The 22,723-nt window shown below is 35.9% G+C and overlaps 4 protein-coding genes across 11 annotated transcripts; 2 read left to right on the top strand and 2 right to left on the bottom strand.

The window, feature by feature from the left end:
* Nucleotides 1-189: 189 nt before the first annotated feature.
* Nucleotides 190-5,675, top strand: LOC107226865 (potential E3 ubiquitin-protein ligase ariadne-2). Its single transcript, XM_015667832.2, has 7 exons — nucleotides 190-349; nucleotides 1,010-1,532; nucleotides 1,636-1,867; nucleotides 1,982-2,099; nucleotides 2,209-2,433; nucleotides 2,563-2,775; nucleotides 3,026-5,675. The coding sequence occupies exons 2-7, from the start codon at nucleotides 1,010-1,012 to the stop codon at nucleotides 3,179-3,181; spliced, it is 1,467 nt and encodes a 488-aa protein (XP_015523318.1). The 5' UTR covers nucleotides 190-349; the 3' UTR covers nucleotides 3,182-5,675.
* On the bottom strand, nucleotides 4,827-10,841 carry LOC107226832 (haloacid dehalogenase-like hydrolase domain-containing 5). The gene is made up of 3 exons (XM_015667775.2): nucleotides 10,575-10,841; nucleotides 8,969-9,786; nucleotides 4,827-8,170 (listed from the first exon to the last, which is right to left on the bottom strand). The coding sequence occupies exons 1-3, from the start codon at nucleotides 10,632-10,634 to the stop codon at nucleotides 7,858-7,860; spliced, it is 1,191 nt and encodes a 396-aa protein (XP_015523261.1). The 5' UTR covers nucleotides 10,635-10,841; the 3' UTR covers nucleotides 4,827-7,857.
* A 1,089-nt stretch (nucleotides 10,842-11,930) lies between these two features.
* LOC107226862 (GPI ethanolamine phosphate transferase 2-like) lies at nucleotides 11,931-17,352 on the top strand. Of its 7 annotated transcripts, none has more exons than XM_046739852.1 (15): nucleotides 11,931-12,154; nucleotides 12,408-12,550; nucleotides 12,873-13,035; nucleotides 13,135-13,333; nucleotides 13,422-13,631; nucleotides 13,789-13,977; nucleotides 14,122-14,464; nucleotides 14,913-15,109; nucleotides 15,205-15,450; nucleotides 15,525-15,706; nucleotides 15,958-16,139; nucleotides 16,222-16,375; nucleotides 16,455-16,755; nucleotides 16,875-17,041; nucleotides 17,124-17,352. In XM_046739852.1, exons 2-15 carry the CDS (start codon nucleotides 12,523-12,525, stop codon nucleotides 17,350-17,352), a joined length of 2,790 nt encoding a protein of 929 aa, XP_046595808.1. In that variant the 5' UTR covers nucleotides 11,931-12,154; nucleotides 12,408-12,522. The 7 variants fall into 7 exon arrangements, with proteins under 7 accessions (XP_046595808.1, XP_046595807.1, XP_046595809.1 ...); XM_046739851.1 differs by lacking the exon at nucleotides 11,931-12,154 and adding an exon at nucleotides 12,162-12,311; XM_046739853.1 differs by lacking the exon at nucleotides 11,931-12,154 and having other exon boundaries at nucleotides 12,162-12,550; nucleotides 14,955-15,109.
* Nucleotides 17,353-17,495: 143 nt separating this feature from the next.
* LOC107226828 (GPI ethanolamine phosphate transferase 2-like) lies at nucleotides 17,496-21,757 on the bottom strand. Of its 2 annotated transcripts, XM_046739858.1 has the most exons (9): nucleotides 21,545-21,757; nucleotides 21,212-21,410; nucleotides 20,924-21,130; nucleotides 19,528-19,776; nucleotides 19,022-19,448; nucleotides 18,766-18,928; nucleotides 18,341-18,635; nucleotides 18,080-18,249; nucleotides 17,496-17,745 (listed from the first exon to the last, which is right to left on the bottom strand). In XM_046739858.1, exons 1-9 carry the CDS (start codon nucleotides 21,691-21,693, stop codon nucleotides 17,496-17,498), a joined length of 2,109 nt encoding a protein of 702 aa, XP_046595814.1. In that variant the 5' UTR covers nucleotides 21,694-21,757. The 2 variants fall into 2 exon arrangements, with proteins under 2 accessions (XP_046595814.1, XP_046595815.1); XM_046739859.1 differs by lacking the exons at nucleotides 20,924-21,130; nucleotides 21,212-21,410; nucleotides 21,545-21,757 and adding exons at nucleotides 19,849-20,051; nucleotides 20,133-20,409.
* Nucleotides 21,758-22,723: the final 966 nt, after the last annotated feature.

Below are 22,723 nucleotides of genomic sequence, written 5' to 3'. Positions count from 1 at the left end.
GATATCGTTCCAACTAAATTCAAATTACTGAAATTCCTCAGCTGCTCGATAGTTTCATAACATTTATGTCACGACGGCTATTTTTTCAGTTTACCTCGTTACCGACTGAGGCTGCAATTTTCTACCTTATCGTCGAGGGGAGGACAATCGGTACGGCACGTCTGCCGGCACGTCTGTAATCACCCTTTCTGCGTCTCTCTCTTGACGTCGTGTATAGTGGGGGGAGCTTTTACACGAGGTGGTCTTCTGTCGTGAGTGGTGTTACCCAAGTTGAGGATATTTAGAGCATTATTTTTGCAACGTCAGTTGTGATTTTAATGCATTTCTCTTGATAATCGAACGATCCAAGGTACGTGTTCAGACGAATATTCCCAAGAATTCAATGTTCGAGTTTCACCCGAATGAAAACTGTAAATCCGAGAAAACAAATTGGGAACCTCATACATCTATTGTTTGCATGTATATTCTCCTCGTTTGTTGTTCTACGGTATCAGAAACGTCATTGTTCCCAATCATAATCTGAATAATAATGTTTTATCTATTCTTGCAATAATTAGGACCGCAAGAAATAAACGGTCTCCACAATTTGCCCACTGTACACTCAGAGCCTTGACGAAATTTCGTAATTTTTTTCGTCTCCATTCCCTCTCTCACTCCAACTCTCTTAACGTATTTATAACCCCGATTCATCCTTATATTCGAGAAAAGAACAATCATCTATTCAGCTTGAACAACATCGACACTGTTCCATCAATTCATGCAAGCATCGGTAAAACCAAATTGATCGCTAATAAAAATTCACCATCCTAAATCCCCCATGTCGAACATACTTTTGCCCTGAAGAGTATTTTTTCTCAATCATATTTCGCTTGAAAGTTATTTGTCAAACTTGTCCCTTATAACCAAACAGTACGTTAACAAGTTTGCCATTTTTTCATCCTGATTTTGTATATACCATGCATTTTTGGGATCAAAAGATGCAGCGATACTTATTTTCAATACCACGCAGATGTCGGGCGAAGAATATGAGAGCGACATGGATTACACGGATTCGGATTGCGGCGATCCAGGATACGACGATTATTACAATAATCAGCAATGGGGCAGCGAGGCAGACAACGACATTGATTCAGAGCAGAACAAAAAAGATCCGGAATATGCGATTCACGAGTGCCTCAAAGTCGAAGAGGTAGAAAGACTTTTAAATGAGAATGTCGAAGAACTGAGTAATAGATTACAGATCACGCCATCCCTAGCCAAAGTATTGTTGCATGCCCATGAGTGGGCGCTTCAAGATATTATCCTCAAGTATCGCAACGACGCCTCCGGTCTTTTGGTTACTTCCAAAATCAAATCCTCCCATGAACCGGACAGCAGCATAGCCCTCAGAGGTGCAAGGACTGGAACATGTTTGGTTTGTGTTAATACTTTGTCCCTGGAAAGATTCGCCGCTCTAACATGCGGCCATACCTTCTGCAAGGACTGCTGGTGTATGCATTTCGAAGTTCAAATTATACAAGGCATTTCAACCGGTACGTTCGTCAACTTTTCATAGGTTTCATTACAGACACAACAAGATCCATTACTACTCGTTCATACAATCGTACTATCGTATTATTGTTTCATTTTCTCTAGGAATTGGTTGCATGGCTCAGGACTGCGAAGTACTTGTGCCAGAAGATTTTGTCCTATCTCTCCTTACCAAATTGACAATGAGAGAAAGATATCAGCAGTTTGTCTTCCGTGATTACGTCAAGTCTCATCCGCAGCTTCGCTTTTGTCCAGGACCGAATTGCCAGATAGTCGTACGCTCCAAAGAATTGAGAGCCAAAAAAGTCATCTGTTCCTCTTGTAAAACACCATTTTGGTAACTGCGATTATTGATTGCTTAAGAAAACGTTTTTTTATTCTCTGGCAAATTTGGTATTCATTTCTTGTGGGATTTCAAATCTGTTTATCTTTCTTGTCCAAACATTTCCAGCTTCAGGTGTGGTATGGATTATCATGCACCAACCGACTGCGGTACGATAAAGAAATGGCTTACTAAATGTGCAGATGACTCAGAGACTGCAAATTACATATGCGCTCACACCAAAGATGTAAGTGAACTGAAATGCTGGCTAATTGTGTGGGTAAAAAAAACGCCTGCCCTTATTTAAGTGACTCGTATATTATGAAGTAGACCAACACATTCGTAATCGATTTCAGTGTCCAAAGTGCCACATTTGCATAGAAAAAAACGGCGGGTGCAATCATATGCAATGTTACAATTGCAAACACGATTTTTGCTGGATGTGCCTGGGTGATTGGAAGGCACATGGCAGCGAATACTACGAATGTTCACGGTATAAGGAAAATCCTAATATTTCTCGTGAAAGTGTCCATGCACAAGCTCGGGAAGCCCTGAAAAAATATCTACATTATTATGAAAGGGTAAATAAATAAATACTTATCATATAATATTCAACTCAGGCGAAAGGTTGTGGTAAACTGTTTTACTTTACATCTGAGCGTGAAATCCTGTAAATTGCTCGTTTTTAATCGACCGAAATCTTATTACAGTGGGAAAATCACAGCAAGTCGCTCAAGCTGGAAGAGCAAACACTGGAAACAATAAAATCTCGCATCCACAAGAAAGTAATGCATGCCAGTGGAACATGGATTGATTGGCAACACTTGTTTGAAGCTGCTTCTCTTTTGGCCCGCTGTAGGTATACGCTCCAGTACACATATCCATATGCTTATTTCATGGAGGCAGGACCGCGAAAAGTACTGGTAAGTAAACATAGAAATTCTTCATTTGTCCATTGAAAATCAAGTCTAAACGTTCATTTCTGATATGTGTGCCAGATAAATTAGATGTCGCGCTCAAACTGCAGAAGTTTTTTTTCTTTATAGAAAATTCAACAGTCTCCTTATCTTTATTTAACTTATAAAAGTTAGAGAATTTTTTTGTCATTCGTTTTTCAATAAAAGAGAAAGCGAATGTTTTATTCTATTCTGTAACTATGTTTTTTTCATGCAGTTCGAGTATCAGCAAGCGCAATTGGAAGCAGAGATAGAGAATCTATCTTGGAAAATTGAGCGTGCAGAAACAACGGATCGTGGTGATCTTGAGAATCAGAAGGACATAGCCGAGAAACGGCGTGTAACTTTGCTCAAGGATTTTTTAGAGGTCTGATCCGCGTCTGAATCAGATCGCGGTTTATTATCTTCCGATTAAGACATAATTTTCAATTATGTCCGATAAATCATAACCAGGTTCAAAAACTGGCAATAGAGTCCCCTCTGCTCTTCACGGCAAAGTAGGTGGGTAAAAGAGTAGAACTGAAAGAGAGAATTAATGAATTACTGATGAAGAAAACTAAAGAACCTAGTGATCTCTGCAAAAATACTAAAACACAATTATCGTACAGTTATTTGAAATTTAACGTTTTTATTAGATTGTGCTGCGTTTCTCAATGCAAATTTCCATTATCATACAGGTCATTCGTACTTTTAGCTAATTATTTTTAATCTCCCGAAACATGGTAAACATTCAACAATAAAATAACCTCGAAAATATTTCTGAGAGAATAAAATAACCGAATAAAAAATGGAACATCAGCTATTTCATGCGAAATTTGATTTAACGGTTTGCAAAAATTATTCCATTTACATTTGGCTGTTGCAAAAAGAATACTACACTACACAAGAAAAAAAAGAAAAGAAAATGAATAAGTCAGAATTTGATTAATCATAATTGAAACGAAAACAAAGTAATAAGGCCGAGAATAAGATATTGTAACCAGCGAAAAATTACATAGTTAGCATATTTCAGATTATTCAGACCGTCGTGGTTGTTGTAACGATCGTGATAAAATGAATTTTAGTAATTGAAATTAAGTTGTGCAAAACATTTAAGAAAGTTTGATTCGAGTTTTTGAATACGAATCGTGAGTTATCGTTTGTTGAATATATGTAAGCAAGTAAAACGACATCAAACGGTACAATGATACATGGATATTTATTTTTCATATCAAATAATTAACTCTGTATCTTCGCACAATATTTCCTTCCGAATAAAATATCAGACATTTGACAAAAATGTCTTACACGTAACGAGGCAATTTGTTTTGATCATATACTAGTTAAACCGTTTGATATAGATTTACTTATGTGTTAAATTGTTTTATACTAATTAGTGATTACAAGTTGTATTGCCTGTTTAATGATTATATCATTTTTGTTTCTGAAATTTTTTTTCCCCATTATTACCATTATTATTATTATTATTATTATTGTTGTTATTATCGTTAAGTACAGTTTGTAATGTTTTTTCGTTTCTCTCATCAGTTAGTTACATAATTGTTTCAACACAAAACGATTCAGAAAATCCGAACAATTACTGACTCTCAATAAATGGACACTGATCATAGTAATTATTTCAATTTTAATTTAACACAAACAAATTGTACTCTTGTAAAATTTGAAGAAAAAAGAAAAAAACGTGAAACTTTGATTCTTATGAACGTATGTATGAATATTATGTATATTTTTTCTGGTCTAATCATTTTTTATTTATGTTTCTTATTTATACGAACCAGTACAATTATTAATAATATTCAAACGTACAGCAAATTATTGTCTGCTTAAAGCTCGTTATATGAAATGCAGTAACATCCAAGCCAGGGATTATATTGTAAAGAAAGTCGTTCTGAGTCTATGGGCAGTGAAGCAATAATTCATTTTTATTACTGTTTCATGAAAGAAAAAAATCGCAACGATAAAGTCAGCTAAATGTGAGAATTTGCAAATAAACTTTATGTATTTTTTTGGCGGACGCGTGCGTGCGTAGTTTATCTTGCAATAATCGTCCAGGTCAGTAACAAGATAGAAAAATGGAAATGAGAATATGAATTATAGGCAATCGGTACTCCTGTATAATTGTATAATAAATGAATTTTGGCTTTTGGTTTTTTATTTTATTTTTTTTTTTTTTATCTGTTCCGATAAAGATGTTACGAATTTTCAAACTTATACGACTTAATTCTTGGACTTGGTCACAGCAAGTATATCGTTAATAGCGATTAAGTAAAGTGGTTGGGTGATTTTTATTACCGATCATAATTGTTATATTAATGAAACATAAAATAACGAGTACCTTAAATGAGAAGAATAAAAGAAATGAGCAAAATAGAGAGGGTTGATAAAGAAAGGAATCTAAGATAATTTCAGAAAACTTTGAAAATTAGAGTAACTGTACTGTAAATATTATTAGATTAGTGTACGATTATAATGTGCGCGAAAGATTGTGTGTGACGTTTTCTATGATTACGTGTAAGATTTTAGGGAATTAATAAACATTGTAATTTGTAATTAACGCTTCAATCTACGAAGCTCAAGCATAATTTAATATATTTCTGGTATTCCAACGATAATTATTAGTTTAAGATTAATTATGGTCCACAAGTTTATCGCAAGAAATAAGAAATTTAGGAAAAAATAAAATATCATTGTAATATTTTACGTGGAAATAAATTCGATCCTCGTTATATATGTACGTACGAATTAGTCATTTTATTTCATTGCTTATAATATTCGTCTACTTAAATCAAAAATACTAGTCTAATTTATCCCCCTCCTCTCAATGTCTAGAAATAATCGAATCATAGTTCAGAGCCAATGCCGAAACACTTGATGAACAAAAACACACATAAATGGATTTTAAAGATAAAATTTTCCCAGCCCAACAGTTTAATCTGCAGATACAACAAAAGTGGTTGAACTCGCTTTCATCGCTTCTACCTGAATTATAATTTCCAGCAAAATAGAACAAAAGTATAAAAAAAGGTTTTGTTTATTAATTAAAATTTACACACTATAGTGTATCATTGATAAATTTTGCAATATTTATTATTTAACGCAGATGATAATGTACAATAATTCCTGCAGTCTAATGTGTTGAAAAATCATGATTTTTTTTTTTTTTTTTACTCTTGCACAATTATTCTCAAATTTACAAATACGCGATAAATATTTGTGCACATTTTATTTTGATATATTTAATGTAAATAATAATAAAATTGCATCAAGTTCGTTTATGTAATGTATACCTATATTGAAGTACTTGAACGTACATACGTACAACGTTTTGGAGAAACGTATAGATTATGAAATATGAGAATACTTGTTTTAATTCCGTCCTATGCCGATAATTAAAATATATATATTATCGAACGACGATACTTTAATATTTAATCTGTAAACACAATGCTGTATGCGTTTGATGCGAGACCGTTTTTCATTTCGTAAGTGCAAAAATTGTTCAACGTTGTTAATTAATTGACCATTCTCTAGGTTTTATCAATTTCATCTCCTACTGAGCACTGATATTTATGTGCGTATTAAATTATCCATATTTTTACCATCTCAACAATGTCATATTAAATGTTGAATAACTTTGTGCAATTTTTCTTCTTTACTATTTAAAAAGTATTCACAGATCATATTTCAATGTGTATTTCATGATTAAAATTGTTAAACTAGTTAGGTATTCAAATTACACTTGAATAAATTTTTTAATGATAATTGTTTACCATTTCTTATTTGTTTTCTTAAGATTCATTCGTTTCTCTATTCGTATTATTAGTTTTCATTCTTCATACTACAAAACATATCCAGCTAAATATTTTTCTACGAACAACACAAGTGCGTTGTTATATCAATTTTACCCTACCGCTTTAGTTTGATCGTAACTTTTTTTATCATTATTCATATTACTACATCATCATCATCATCATTATTAGTAATATATAAACAGCCAACATTATTATAGCACATATATTGACATTACGAAGTCGTTTAATTCAGCTTTGGTCAGTCTTGCATCGATATACGAGCAGAGTTGCCTTCTCATTAGCATTTGAGTTCATTCATAATTTATATGTATAAATTTAGGATTGAGTATAATTTTGAATAATGTTTGTAATAAAAATGGACTTTAAACTCTGATCAAAATTATTATTCTCTAATGAAAACTTTTCAATTTTTTGTCATTATTTCTTAGTTATCGTTCGAGCAAGAGATTTTCTACTCTTTATATTTATCTTGGAATAAAATTATAACGATCTTTTTTACTTTAATGGCCATAAAATGTTGCTTGTAAATCACAATTAATAGTCACGAAAGTATTATTTATTACATGGGTAATGTTTAAAAATTTTCAAACCGTCGCTCGCTTCTACTCCAAATTATCGTCTCAAAATTGTTTATTAAAACTAAATCTAGGAACGTACTATTATGCTTTGACTAAGTTTCATGTATGTACACATTGTACAAGTGTATATATAACATTTATGTATAACATTACACTGATATAAGTCATGCATGCATTCAATGGACCTGAACTTTGAGTAAAAAAAAACGAGTTACAAGTATTTGGGATGATTTCCCACATAAAGTAAGATGGTTACAATCGTAGCATAAACTGAGAACAAAGTCTCGCCGCCATAAACCGATCTTTACATATATTCGATGTTAAAACAGGGCATCAAAAAGGCAAACAAGAAAGACTTTTATGAATCTTGTCACTGAGTGCGATGTATAATGATAAATGGCAAGAGAGATTTGAATAGTAATATTGCAAACAATGTGAATAACATAAATATTGAAGCTTTGTGCCACATACCTAATATTTATGATAGTATATACATGACTCAATTGATTCGTATCAGCAAATTATACAACGTTTCAAATTCTAAATTCCGAGTACTACCAAAAACGTAATTGTGCAGTGCTTCGGATCTCAGGCTAAATTTTCTCCATCGAAATTCGAAAAGTCTCTGAAAATTGGAGGCTAAAATTTTTACCACCTGATTAATCAAACTTTTCTTCTTTGAAGGCCAGATCAATCGCGCATTCTACGTCATTAACTATGAAAGCAGGTTTGCACAACGCATCTTCGACCGGTAAAAAATCCCTGGGACTGTGTTCGGATATAAACTCGGAATCTCGTTTGTGTACTCCAGTTTCGACAAGAATACTTATACAAGCTTTGGCGCAACGCTTCAGACCGTTGTTGCCTATCAGCGTCTCCATGCTGCGCGATTTACTGCCTTTTCCGTTTGCATAACGAGCCAGGTACTTGTCGTATAAATTTGCCCCAAAAACATCCGTGTTTATGTTGTCGCTGCAAATAAGTGAAGATACATTGTGTTATTATTATCATTATTATTAATATTACAATTCTTCTCCCCCCCCCCCCCGCCAGATTTTATTGAGTTGTCAAAAAACTATGCATGCATCCAAGAACGCCGTCATTTCGTTAGAGAATTTTTAATAAGCGTCTATTTGAAATGGTACGGTATTGTTATCTCGATTTTTTGACGAGTAATAGGATTGTTTGACAAGTGAAATAGATTAAACAGTTAATGCACGGCAATGATAAATGAAGCAGACAGTTTGCTCGTTTAAACTTTTATTTTCATTTCATGAAGAAAACATGCTTTGTTTTGAATGCATAGAAAAACAGGCAACGTTTTAAACAGCTGTAAAGATATCGATACTTGAACCACTCGAAATGATTCTCCTCTCTAGATAAGCTAGACTTTCCTATTCTCAAAGGTCAATTATCATTGAGTGTGGTCAGTTTTCTACAGTAAATAAACCTGGGTATGTTTTTATTATTCTGATAAGATAACACGGACGAAAGAGCCTTGCAGTGATTCTATTTTAGCAATCGTTCTGTAGGCTCAAGTAAAAATAAACACGGCTCTTTACTCCACCCAGTGGCTAACGGTTCAACAGAAACCTTCGACATTGGAATAGATAATAGTGAAACATCGTATTAACGTCTTGCGTAATCAATTAATGAAATGAAGCAACCGATGACGCAATAAATTATCGAACTTGGGTTGTTTTTGAAAACAAATCACATTTAGTAATGGCATTTTGAAAATGGACGTGGAGGAACAAGAAGCTGACTCACCCAACCGCGTATATCGTTTCAATGTTGTGATTGATCCCGATACTTTTGGCGTGATTTAATATCATACGATTGGCGTGGTGGTATGTTACTTCGCTCGGTTTACCGACAAGCGCGGTGTAGACCATATTTTTACCGGTAACTTTTTTGTAGACATTTTCAAGGCATAATAAAAAGGCGCCATGACCGAATCTTGGTATCGGGGCCTCGGCCACCCACAGAAGATCCATATTGCAGGCCAATACTGGGATATGTGGGTAAGGAATGGCCAGAGGTGAAGCAACGGGCATTCCGTCGGTCAACAAAAGATCTACCATCAGTTGTAAAGAAGTTTCCCAAGCCTTTGGCTCTCCGAACATGACGATACCCTCTATTCTCGGAAAGTCAGGATCTATCGGACCGCAGCGTGGATTCCTTTTGGCCACATCTACGTAATCTAGCGACGGAAAATTCTTGGCAAGCTCGTCGATCGTTACTGTTTTTTTAAATCCTAGTTCCTTGGCTATATCTTCAATTGGACCTTGGCCTGATATTAAAAATTGTTTTTCATGAAATTGTTTAAACATCTGCAACGGCGAGTGCGCCATCACCACCTGCTCCTCTTTCACTTGGTAACCGATCCATTTGGACAAGTCTTTCGCTTTCTGACTGCGAAGCGCATTCCCGCTGTTTGTAACAAATACTGTCGGTACTCGAAATTTGCCATCCGAATCTCGTAGACGTTCAAAGGCTTTTGGCACGGGAGGCAGAACCGTTTTACCGCGAACTATGACCCCGTCAATGTCAAAGAGAAGACCAAACTTTGGCTTTGTACTTAAATGCTGAAAGATTAAAGGCAGATGGTTTGAAAAATTGAAATCATGAAGGTGTGCTTTTTTGATTTCAGCATATTTCACAATTTAAAATGTCACTCAAAGAAAGATAAATCCTTTCCACTGATTCAATCTGATTATGTACGATTTGCAGATTATAATATGATTAGAATATTCTATGACCAGCGATTCCAGACGTGGATAGCTTCTCTTGATAAAATGCATCTTTGATATCCAATAAATTTATCTATGTATTGATACCCAGCGATTTAACAATTATGCACATTATATCTGAGAAGCAATTCAATTTATCAGGAAAAATTGTAATTGCACAAGAGACTATTTTAATCGGAAAACCAAACTCTTTGCGATATTTCAGCTACAGCATTACGATTAAATGAATAGTTCGTGAGAAATTTCATCTAGACACCGATTAGGTATCTGGCTGTGAAGGAAGTTATTCAATGGAGTTTTCTGGACATGATTTGTGATGTGGAATTGGAACAGTGAACATGGCGATTTTTTAGTGATTTACCAGAGCGCTAAGAAGTGCAAACATAATTTAACAACGCAAAGTGTGTGGTGTGTGAATTAAAAGTGAACATAGTTAGAATACGCTAACCTTGGCTTGTTATTTTTAACCATTATATATTACTCTAAGGTCATGATTATTGAGCAACACGAATAATAGTGAGCGTAAAACTATGAATGCGCTAAGAGTGTTCTTTCGTTCAATGAAGTACAAACAGGAATAATGAAATTTCTAACAATAATGATAAACAAAAATTCACACTTACTCTAGTTCCATAGAATCTGTTCACTTCTGACAGTCGTTTTAATAAGCTGACGATTGTCATTTTACTTAATAAGTTACTGTTCAACGTGTATGTAATCAACTGGTTCACTTTGTTGCTATATTTAATTTTATTAGATTTATATATAAGTTAAATACTTGATTTACGCACAACTAAACATACGTACGAAACGGCGTACATGGTGCTGTACTGACCCTTCTAAACGGTCTCTGATGTGTGGATCGCAATTGTTATTATGCACCAGTTGAACCAGAGGTCAGGTTAGGTTAGCTAGGGTTAAGCTAAGTTAGGTTGGGTTAGGTTGGGTTAGCAGCTCATGTATGCTGAAGAAATAAGCTGCGATATACATGGATGCTTACCGAATTGCCTTAGCACGCGGGCTCAGGCGTAAACTTGAATTCTCCAAGGACTCTAAACCGAATAAAATATGCATTATAATTGAGAAACAAAATTAAAATCGTAAATCTCGTATCTTCTCAATCATTGAACGTAGGCAGAATTCAAACTAATAAGATGATGTTACCGCCAAAACTTGTCGACAGTCGTAGCCTGTCAAACGTGTCTAGTAAATTGGTCGTCCAATTTTTCCCCCCCTCATTCGAGATATATTTAACGATCAGTTTAATTTATAATAAATACTACGGAACGCGCGTCCTGGAAGTCGAAGGTAAAGGACCTAGAGCGCAGGATCCAGGAGGTAGAGAATTTGGTGGTCGAAATTTGCGGAGCGCGATTCTCGATCCCACATCCGAAATTTCCACCTTCGAACTTTAATAATATATGTATAGATAATGTATAGATCGTTTCTCCGGGCCGTAAGAAGTGAAGATTTTTTTGTGAAAATCGGAGCACTCTTTTTTGAGTGCCGTCATTTTGGCAATATCTTCTGAATTTATACGCGGTTTTCTCTGGATATGTTACACTGTTTTCACTTGAATTGTTGACGTTGACATTAAGTGATGTCGTATTGTTATTGCATGCTAGCCTATCGATAACCGGTTGCTGTAAACCTTGCTGATTGTTACGACTCAGAGTAATAGTATCGCGAACTATAACCATATCTATTTGTCGCTTCTCACACGAATACCTGTCTTTCACATCTTTCTCTGGCTGCAGAAAATTTTCTTGAAATCTTTGACTGTATTTAATTTTTTTGCATCTTCTTAATAAGCTTGATACTATTACTTGCTTTTCCTGCGTTTTATCTATTGGATACGACCCTTAGAGCATGTACTAAGATACGAGCCCTCGCCTCTACCATTTTTTGTCTATACTGAGCGAACTATGTAAACCTTCGTATAGAACCTAATCATATCTTTCCTTCTCTTTTCTTTTCTTTTAATTACCTAAAATTTGACGCTAATGCATCTGGCGCCCAACTATCCTTATCGTTTGCTTGTGGGGAAAAATGGGCGACTCACTCGATCGGTAGAGTTAGGAGTACTACATAACCTTAAAATAATGTCATAATGGTCACAACCCTACTTAACCGATGGAATATTAATTGAAGAATTAATTATCCTTTTCACACTGGATCTCTGTGGCGAATAGAATTACGAAATGTATAGACATGCATCGACCGAACGAGAAAATTGTTGAGCTCGGCAATGCCACATGCGCTTTTCAAACGAATCTTGCAATTACGGTGCAATTATATGTGCACGGTTATTCAATGAAATTACGAACAATTTAGAATTTTTGAATGATTGTAGCGAACCAGTGCGTCTGTTATCTAAGATTGTCGTATTTCATCACGTTCAACACGTTCACCTCCTTGACTTGAATTGACCATGTGACATATCATTTATATTTTAGATGCAGATTCCTGATCCCTTCCAAAATAATAAAAATAATATGGACCGATTTTGATTCGTGTGTCAAAATAAGCGGAGCGACACTGAATCAATAGTGAGCTATCATTTTCAACAGAATGACGCCCCATGAACGGAGCAAAAGAGGTTAGCTCGTTATTGCGATATTCGTGTACTCTCAAACCGCGAATAATCAACTTTGCCATTGATATAAATTCTCAATCGATTCTGTAGTGACTGCGCCGCACTTTTATTCAGAAATCAAACTCATCCACCGTTTTAGGAATAGCTGGTGCATGCTGGTCTTGAGAATTCATTCAAAACCTACGACAATCATTATTGTTATTATCACCGTATATTTACCTACATGCCGTCATGAATAATTGCCGAGTAAAAAATTCTCTAAAAAATTTCGCAGTATTTTAACAACTCAAAAATTAGCAATCTCTGAATAGCTGTCTTCTTCCAGATGGAACGTCACGATTTTCCCTCGACTGCTGTTCCTTGTTCTATGCGATGTTCGTCACCCTCTTCTCCGCTCTGTTATTCCTGTACGGCTTCTTCCCACTGCAACTTCTGGATGCTGGTATCGCCAGCTTTAAGGACGTTCCAGATCATGTTGAACATATCAGGTAGACAATTATCAGTGATAGAAATATGTCTCTTCATTTTTTTTGCTGGCAGATTTTCACCAACTTAATGGAGCTGAAATTTGAAACATCTGTCTCTAGAGTGAACAACGAGCTGTTGTACAAACCTATGATAAGTAGGTTAATTTTCATGGTGATCGACGGAATGAGGTGGGATTTTGTTGCTGGACCCATCGGACAAGCCGGTATGCCAATCACACGGAGCTTGATACAAAACGACTCGGCGTGTCTTCTTCAAGCTAAGGTCGGCTCTCCTACAGTCACCATGCCCAGGATAAAGGTACCGGCGTCAGGCGGCAATTCGCTCACTGATAAAAAGTGGTAAAACTGACTTACAGCATCAGGAAAATGACTTATCAAATTTTCAGGCCATAACGACAGGAACTGCGCCAACATTTGTGGATGTGGTATTGAATTTTGGCAGCACGAGCATATCGGGTGACAGTCTTTTATTGCAGGCCAAAAACCATGGTCATAAATTAGTATTCTTCGGGGACGATACCTGGTTAAGGTTGTTTCCTGGTATATTTGACCGGCATGACGGAACCACGTCATTCTTTGTCACAGATTATACAGAGGTGAGGATGAATTAGTGGGTTACATAATTATTTCGTGTGTTTATGCCATCCTTTTGGTCAAGAAACCAAACTGTCTCCATTCAATTTTTGGAATTTCTTCTTCTTTCTTGAAGCACACACTGATTCGTTCGGAATACACAAATTCGATTAAATTCAGGTAGACGATAACGTGACACGCCACATCGATGGCGAGTTGAATAAAGACGATTGGACCATTATGGTGCTGCACTATCTCGGGTTGGATCATATCGGGCACATAGGAGGGCCTCAAAGTCCTCTGATAAAACCGAAATTGAGAGAAATGGATGAGATAATCGGTAGAATTAACGCCAAAGTTGTGCACTGGGTACGTCTTTATAAGTAATCGAATCTTTCGAGCTAATCACTCATTTATCTTCGCTTATCACAATTTTGCTGCAAAGTTTTCTGGAGCAGATACTGTTCGATACTTATGCTGGTATTGTTTTTTAATTGATAGATGATATTTTAGCACTCCCAAAATGAGTCCACGTTATTTATCGTTTGCGGAGATCACGGGATGAAGGACTCGGGTGGTCATGGTGGAAACACACCTCAGGAAACTCTGGTACCTTTTGTAGCAATCGGTGCATCTTGTCCTGGAAACGATGATCAGCCCGTTCAGATGGATCAGATAGACGTAAGCAGTACCCTTGCAGTGATGCTGGGTATCCCAATACCGGCGTCGAGTCTAGGAAGTATCTCGTTGAATGTCTTGAGAGAACTGTCCACGTCAAGAAAGCTCTTCAGTCTTTACTACAATGCCAAACAAGTTTTCAATCACTTTAAAAGGCTTACTGGATTCCAAGCTTCTGGTAAGACACCTTCAAATCATTCCTTCTTCATGTGTTCTAATCTGAAACTAAAGTGCCCTAAAATTGGCGGCACGTAGTGATAATTTTGATCCTTGACTCGATTTTTGCCCTTTTCAATGCGGTTCGAGAATCATTATTGAACCTGTCCGAATTTTTAAACACTAGTTAAGTAGGGAACAGCAAAAAATCATTGGAGATTCATCAAATCTTGTTTAATACGAATTCAACTTTTCAGTTCAAAAGTTCGAGTCGTGCTCTGATAATGAAATGGAAAATGAAAAATTTGTTTAATATTTGAAGGATCGGCTGAGATCGTTGATCACACTTTTTTACATTTATATAAAATTAATACATAGCGGCGCTAGTAACAGCTTTTTTGTAATATCTTTTGTTTCTTTTTAATATTTCTGTTTCACTAACAACTTGACTAAATAAAAGCTTATCGCAGGAGCTTATGAAAAATATTCAAATGCCATAAAGTTACATACAGCTTGGCTGGAAACAAATGGACTGACAAATGAAACCGTGGATGAAATCGTATTCTTATATACTGCTGCTCTTAGAGGGATGAGAAATAAACTTACCAGCAGCATGACCAAATATGACCTTCACGTCATGACAATCGCAATGTTTTTCATGTTTCATGTGAGTTTTTCACCAAAAATATTACCATCTTCACCACCAACAAAACAATTATATTATTTTTAACAAGTTCTCTTTAATTTTTGTACAACGAATAGGTGCTGTACATTATAACGAATACGCAGCAGGATACGAGTATTACTCCTAGAAAGATATACGGCTTTCTGATAATCAACGTAATTCTTTGGACATCAGTCGATTACTTATGGGAAGGTTCAAGCGAATCGTTGCTTTTGTCGAACGATACAAACAGTAACTTAATTCTCATGGTCATCGTTGTAATATTATTTGGAAACTGTTACTTGTGTACAAAGCGCAGGTTCTCTGCTGATAGTTTAGTACAGGTATGAAAGTTCATTCCTTTGAGATAATCAATCCGGTAATATGTCAAAGTGAACAGTATTACGTGAATTTTTAGGTTCTGAAAAGTAAAGGAACTACACAGTGTCTATTAATAATGGGTATCATCATTCATGCTCTGAGTTTCAGTAGCAGTAGTTTCGTTGAGGAAGAACACCGTACCTGGTACTTTTTTTGGACTACGTTCTGTATTCTATTGTTGTACAAGATCGGTAAATCCCTCATTGCACAATCGCCAAGGTAACATATACAGGCTCGCACCATTGAATAGAGTCTATATCTGTGCAGATGGCAAAGAAGTTAATTACTGTATTGCTACAAAATATTTTCAACGTTTTCGATCTTCTGAGAAATCTATTTGCACCATTTACAGTCGGTACACTGATTTACAAAATAGACTTGACTTCCACATTTTGGATTGTAATTCGTCCAATATATTCTTCATTTAAACATCAGCCTGATAATTAATGCAAATTTCATGTCAACCACAGATATTTTTACAGACATTCTCTCCAAGCAAATATTTCTATGAAACTGTTCCTGTGTTTATTGGCTCACTCGGTACTCAGGCAGCTGAATAGCACCGGAGATATGTATGCCCACTTGCCCGATATCGCCGATTGGCTTCAGCAACAAGAAAGCAAAATAAACATGTCCGTGTTGCTAATCTCTGGTAATCATTTGTTCGGTACCAAAAAGCTTCATTACCAATTCCTAGCATTGAGTATAATTATATTTTGAACAAACAATTTTAGCCCTTTCAATTCTCGTTTGGATCGGACACACCCATGAGGAAATAAAATATAAAACGTACTCTTTGACGCTGTATATTGCTCTCGCTGTTTGCGTGTATCTTCGGCACATGGGAACTGAAGCAGTATTGAGGATTCCATTCTATCCAACCTCCAAGTGAGCAAGTCTTCTTAAATTATTTTTCACTAATGTAAAGAAAAGGGAAACACAACGGTAATAATTATTCATTTTGCAGGGGAATTGTTGAGGCGCAATTTTTCTGGTGCTTGATGCTGGTCTTTTCAACTTGCGCTGTGTTTAGATTGGGGAGTACGATACGGAGAAGTAGAAGAAATTTTTTGTCCCTACTTCTGCGGTTCGTCATAGAATCCTGGGTCATGGCTTCAACAATGTTACACAGACCGTATAACGTCGTATTGTTGCCGATTCAGATATTGTTCAGTATTGTGATATACGCTGCGTTGAGGGGCTATCAAAATCGTGATATCATTATCCACATTTTTTACTGGCTGGGCAATGTGTTCTACTTTTATCAGGTACGTTAGACTATAAAAATTGGATTGAATTCGTTGCATTATTTATATCAGTAAGCTGCAAAACCTTATGCAATCACAAATGAAAAAAAAATATATTCACTGTTCCCTTCTTATTACAGGGTAACTCCAATAATTTATCCACTATTGACATTGCTGCGGGCTACGTGGGAGTAGAATCGTACAATATTTACATTACGGGACTTTTTCTAGTCATCAATACATATTCTGCACCAGTTTTGGCCTATCTCACACTTCTGTATGTCGTCACATGTGAAAATGAAAATCCGTGAGTACCTGTTTAATCGTAAAAATGAAAGCTGTTTCATTTGAATAATTTGCAAATATTCACATACCTTTTATTTCTTTAGAAAATCGCTGGACGACGTGATTGAGATAAATAGACTGTACGCCGCGTTTAGATTACTTCCGTTAGCTGTGTACACAATAGTAGTTAGTATTCAAAGATACCATTTATTCATTTGGACCGTATTTTCGCCGAAACTTTTATACGAGGCGATGTACTGTATGGTAATGTATATTGTAATGTTAACAATGAACGCTACTTTTATTTTACATGACAAAATTAACGAGTATTAGCCGATTTTGTGCAATATTTATATGAAATCTGTAAATATGTTTATATTTATTATCTGACGTACAATTTCAAAAGACTTTTACTGTTATTAAGTAGATTGAATTACGCCTCTAATATCGTTTGTACCAAACCGTTACCTCAATATCTACATGGGTTCTGTAAAAGGCATGCGTAGCTTCACACTTAGATCGTGTAACAACCCGGTAACTTGAGCACTTATCATGACGAAGGCAATCAGAAAAGTGTAAACTATTTCGTAGAGAAGCTTTGGACTCAAAATATTCCACAACCATTCGTTGTGACGATGGACAAACATTCCCAGGAGGTATACCGCCATCAGAAAAAAACGACAGTATCCAAAAATCATGTTTACCTCCGAGATTCCCTGCGACGTGCTGTGAAGGTTTACAATTTTTTACATCACTTTACTCCTATTATTCATCTTTTTTAGTCTGTGATTTGCAAGAAAAAAAACTTATTCATTGCATTGCCAAATTAACAACTCAGTATTGTAAAAGTTACCAAAATATAAATTAGTTACCTAAGAAGTGAAATTAATTCAGAGCTCCGAGAACCAAAGACAACGAATTACCTGATATGATGAATAAAAGAATTTTCTTCTATCATGAAGCGAACTTTCTTTTTACTGCGAGTTAGTAGCAAGATGGTAAACATCGCCATAATGTAAATAACATAAGTGACCAAAGCATAAACTATTTTATTACCCACCTTGTCTTGGAATTGTTACTCAGCATTCCATGGATGCAAATGAGGTATGATAGAACAGGTGCAGAAAAAGTATTTATGACCAGAAGTACTTCATACATCAAAGTGCACATCTTTTTTGAAAATAACAGTCCAGTAGCCATATCGATGCTATCGAGGCTGTATGTGTATCCCTAAGTGAAACAGCGTCAGATTAACATTCTCGGTAAAATATAGACGTACTAAATAATGTAACTGAATGATTCCTATTAGTTAATGACTCGCCTGATGGTGAAAAAACAAATGGCCCAGCCATACGTGAGAAAGAATCGAACATTGATTGTGCTTTTTAAAAACATCGCTTATTGCCTGGCCAAATAACATCTCCACGGATATCAGCAGCACTTTATGAGAGCGAGTAAGCAAGGCTGTAAAACATGCCCAGCATGTTATCGCTACTGCGATCAGTTGTTTGCTATTCGACATTCCTTTGCAACAGGTTTGTATCGTACAGAATCCAATCCCATACCCCATGATGGATATCCACGTCAACCAAAAAAACAATATCTCCAGTGCGCCACTGAAAAAAATTACACAGGGCAACAATAACGGCAGTTTTTTTTAATCTTATTTCATTTTGCATCATTAAATGGACACTATTCGACGCAGTCTATGTATTGTTAAACAAATTTAATTAAAAGAAACCTCACTCTGATTCTGGATATTTTGGGAGAAGCACATTCCCTTGAGCAGCGTTCAATGCGTATATTGAACAGCATATAAGACCGAGCAGGATGCATGTGATGAATTTATCGACTGCAGATGTGAAGGGCTCGTAATAAATGCTACAAGTAAATCCTAGCAGCACAAGACCTGCGTCAATAATTGCAAAAACTTTTTGTTAATTATTTGTTTCTCGTAAAAAGTAACGGTGAAGTTGTATAGATACGTTCAAATGGCATGTACCTAAAATCAAGCAAAGAGATGTGCACAAGCGATTATCGTTATGCGACACCCAATTATCGACTGTCGTGTAAGCCATGATTGTTCTGTGCATGATTAAAATGGAAGAAACTACAGTGATAACTCCGTGTTTAACATTTTGCGATTCGTTCAAGAGCTCGTGACTTGTTTCAGGAGTTTCGCTTTGATATATTGTTCCAATGTGCTTGTAGATGATGAAAAAACACATGGAAGTCCACAGAAAGAACCAAACCCATTTTTCTTGCTTTATGTAACTCAGTTCGAGCAAACTTGTTGCGTGAACAATTGTTCCTGACATAAGAAACACCAGCAGCAAATTCATGTTTTTGTGCTTGGATGTGGCCAATTGAATTCTTGACGATATGGTATCGATGGACTCTTTGGAATTCTCCGCCACTTCTGTACTAGCCTGGATTATTAATCGAATAAAACAGTAGCAGGACAATTAAAAGCGTTATGGGAATCAATTTTGCAAAAGCATTACTCACGGAAAATAATCTCGTCAAAAAGCTCTTCTGTGTACCCATAATGTAAGAGTTGCAACACATTAGCACTGCAACATTTGCAATGACAAAACCCTTCGCAGTAGTCATGTAAATAAACGAAGTGCCTCGCTTAGACATTCCTGTCGCTAGTACCCAAGTCAGTATCATCAGATTTGTTATGAATATGACAAAAAAGTTGAATTTTCTGTTCGCAGTATTTTCGTCCATTTGATTTACAAGAATAATCACAGCCTGTAATACAGTAACTATAATATCATTTGATTCCGATCTGATTTACAGCTGACAAAAGTTCATCACAGTTACCTCAAATATCAAGACAAATGCCAAATATTGAATGGGTACATCCGAGGTGTTTAAGAAATCATTTATACGTTCGGACAAGTATTCCGTTGTTTTGGTGTATAAAATTCTTATTGTATTTCGTAACTGGAACTGGTTGCGCAAGTTTACACTTCTCAAGTACCGTCCATGCTGTTTAATCGCATTTTCAAAAAGCACATAAGCAGCTGATCGGAAAGATAAATAAAATAAAAATTAAATCCTGGGAGTGATTTTACAATCATTACAGGCATCGAAAAATTACTTACGGTCATCGATATATTTTATGCCCAATTTTGATGTCAAGTTCATCAGTCTGGCAGTGTTATAATGCAATGCATACAACAATTGTTCGTCGCTCAACTCATTCAAGAAGACAGAATTTAGGGAGCCATAACTCGACGATGGTATCGGAAGGCCTGTCAGTACTGCAAGCGTTGGCGCCAGATCATTTTCGCCCATAAATTTCAAAGGACTGTGCAAATGCGATAAATAATGTAAACCAATTGTTATGATCGGGTTGATTGATGCATACCCAAAATTTCGACAATGCGTTCCGATCACAATGTAGGGAGCAAGTGTTCCGAGACTTTCATTTGGATTTGAGGGTACGTTAAGCATTCCCATGCCTGTATCTCCAACAATTATGATTCTGTAGTTACTTCCCTGTGACGAAAATGGGGCTTCATTTAAGCAATTGCGCTCGGAGTGAAAGTGAAGGTAACGTTGCGAAATGGTAATTAGGGAGAGACGAAAGTACTTGAGCAGTCAGCTTTGAGTGTGTAAACTTGATGGCAGCATCCAGTTCTCGCAACTTGATTGAGACTTGTTTTGAGTTTGAATTGCGATTGAACCCCAAAGTTTTAAGACCCAAGTAGTGAAGCAGAAGCCAATTCCAATCATTTTTATCCACCTCAGCACCCAAAGTTTTAGTCACATTGGCATCAGCCTAGCAGAAAAATTCGAGCGACTACTACTATTCATCGTTAATTATAAGACGAGTAAATAATATCCTTGATCTTAACTAGATTCTGTCTAAAAATTATTTCCCAATTTTCACCTCAGAGTAGTCAAAAATTAGGGTATCGATCGTTTTGAAGCGGAGAAAAGAGTCCGGAAATAGTTGTTTCCAAGTTTCAGGTCCATGCAGGATAAGTTGAAGCTTATTGTCCATTGCCTGACGGAAGATGCTATCCATTTCCAATTCTTCCACACTGAACGTGAGAATCGATTCTATGAACGAGGATCTCGTGCCAGTGGCAAGAGCCTAAAAAAAATTGCAGATTAACGATTACTTTTTCTACATTTACAACTTCATTCAATTACTAGAGATTCAACCAATTCAAACTTTAATCTTTCGAATGGTTGTTGTCGGTGAAGGCACGTTGTATGGAACGAGGCATGCGTCTCCCCGATCAATGAGTCGTGTAACGTGAGGTAGATTCTTCTTGATGCTATAATCTGTGAAAAAGTCGATGCTCAAAGAGTCAATGATTAGTATAACCAGCTTTTGGACGTCTGAATGGTAGATGCGCTCTGGGTCGATACTGAAAAAGGAAAATGCCATCAGCAAAATGACAATATTTATCGATCCGATGATCCATTTGTTTCAGGTTTGGCTGATCTAACTTTTGTCGACACAGAATGAATGCAAAATTATACAGGATCAGGGCATAGTAACCTTGAGCCATCGATTTTAGTTGGCAAATCTTGACGGCTAGCTGCGTTAATCTGTGATGAAAATACCGGCACATAGCCATAAAGAAAGATGCACAGCGCTATCAATCCGGAGAATATCGTGTAGAGAAACACACATTTTTCGTTCAACATTTTACTGTAATAGGACTGTCGAACAAGGCTGTTTAAAACTATATCAATATTTTCATCAGTCAGTCAACGTGCCAGTAACTGTAAATTGAGTATAACCAAGCTGTTTAGAATTGTTAAAAGTATAAATGACAGCTGGATAGCAGGGACATCAATTGTTAATAAAAAGATATAACGTACAGCGTGTTGATGAATTAAATTTCTCAATAAAATCGAACTTGTAAAGAATATAATTTGGGTGACACAAATTCATACACATACTTTTTTTTTTATTTACACAAGAATTAAATTATTAATGCAGTGTGTACTTTGAATAAATGCCGCAGATCTGTTACGATCCTGTGAGATTAATTAGATCGTTCCAAATGCATTGTGCAAGATAGTAAAACTGAATTGTTGTACAGTTTTATGGCGGATTTAAAATTGGATGACTAAGGGTGGAAAAAAAAAAAAGAAAAGTATGAAATTAAGTAATAAAAAAATAAACAGATTCACAGAACCCTGTCAGTATCTAGATAGTATACAAACTAAAATTAAAATTGTAATCATTGTGACCGAGGAGCAGAATAAACTATAATTCCTATTTTACATTCAGTAATTTCATGCCTGCAACAAGAATTAACAAACGTAAATTATAACTGTGAACAACAATTTCATTTAGCGCCACCTATATTCCTTATTATACGGATCACGCTGATTATTAGACCTAACAACTGTTTGATTAATACACAAATTGGTACACAGTTAACTTTGGCGTCACTCTCACACTTAGTTTTTTTTCTTTGTTAAAAAAAACTTTTTCACTCTGTTTTTCTTCTACTTATATATTATATACAAACTATAAATTAAGTACAAACATGTTCGCCTATCGACAAAGTATAACGAAATGTCAAATTGATCGCAAGACCAATACCAATCATACCCCTAAAGTATAAGTGCTAGTGATTTTCATTCGTACGAAGCACGGACTAATATGACAAAATGTAATGGACGTAATCGTCCGTGAAATAATATCAATAAAATATCCTTGAAG

This window comes from Neodiprion lecontei, chromosome 5 (assembly GCF_021901455.1).
Source record: "Neodiprion lecontei isolate iyNeoLeco1 chromosome 5, iyNeoLeco1.1, whole genome shotgun sequence".
Classification (NCBI taxonomy): domain Eukaryota; kingdom Metazoa; phylum Arthropoda; class Insecta; order Hymenoptera; family Diprionidae; genus Neodiprion; species Neodiprion lecontei.
This window is presented reverse-complemented; position numbering and strand designations above follow the sequence as displayed.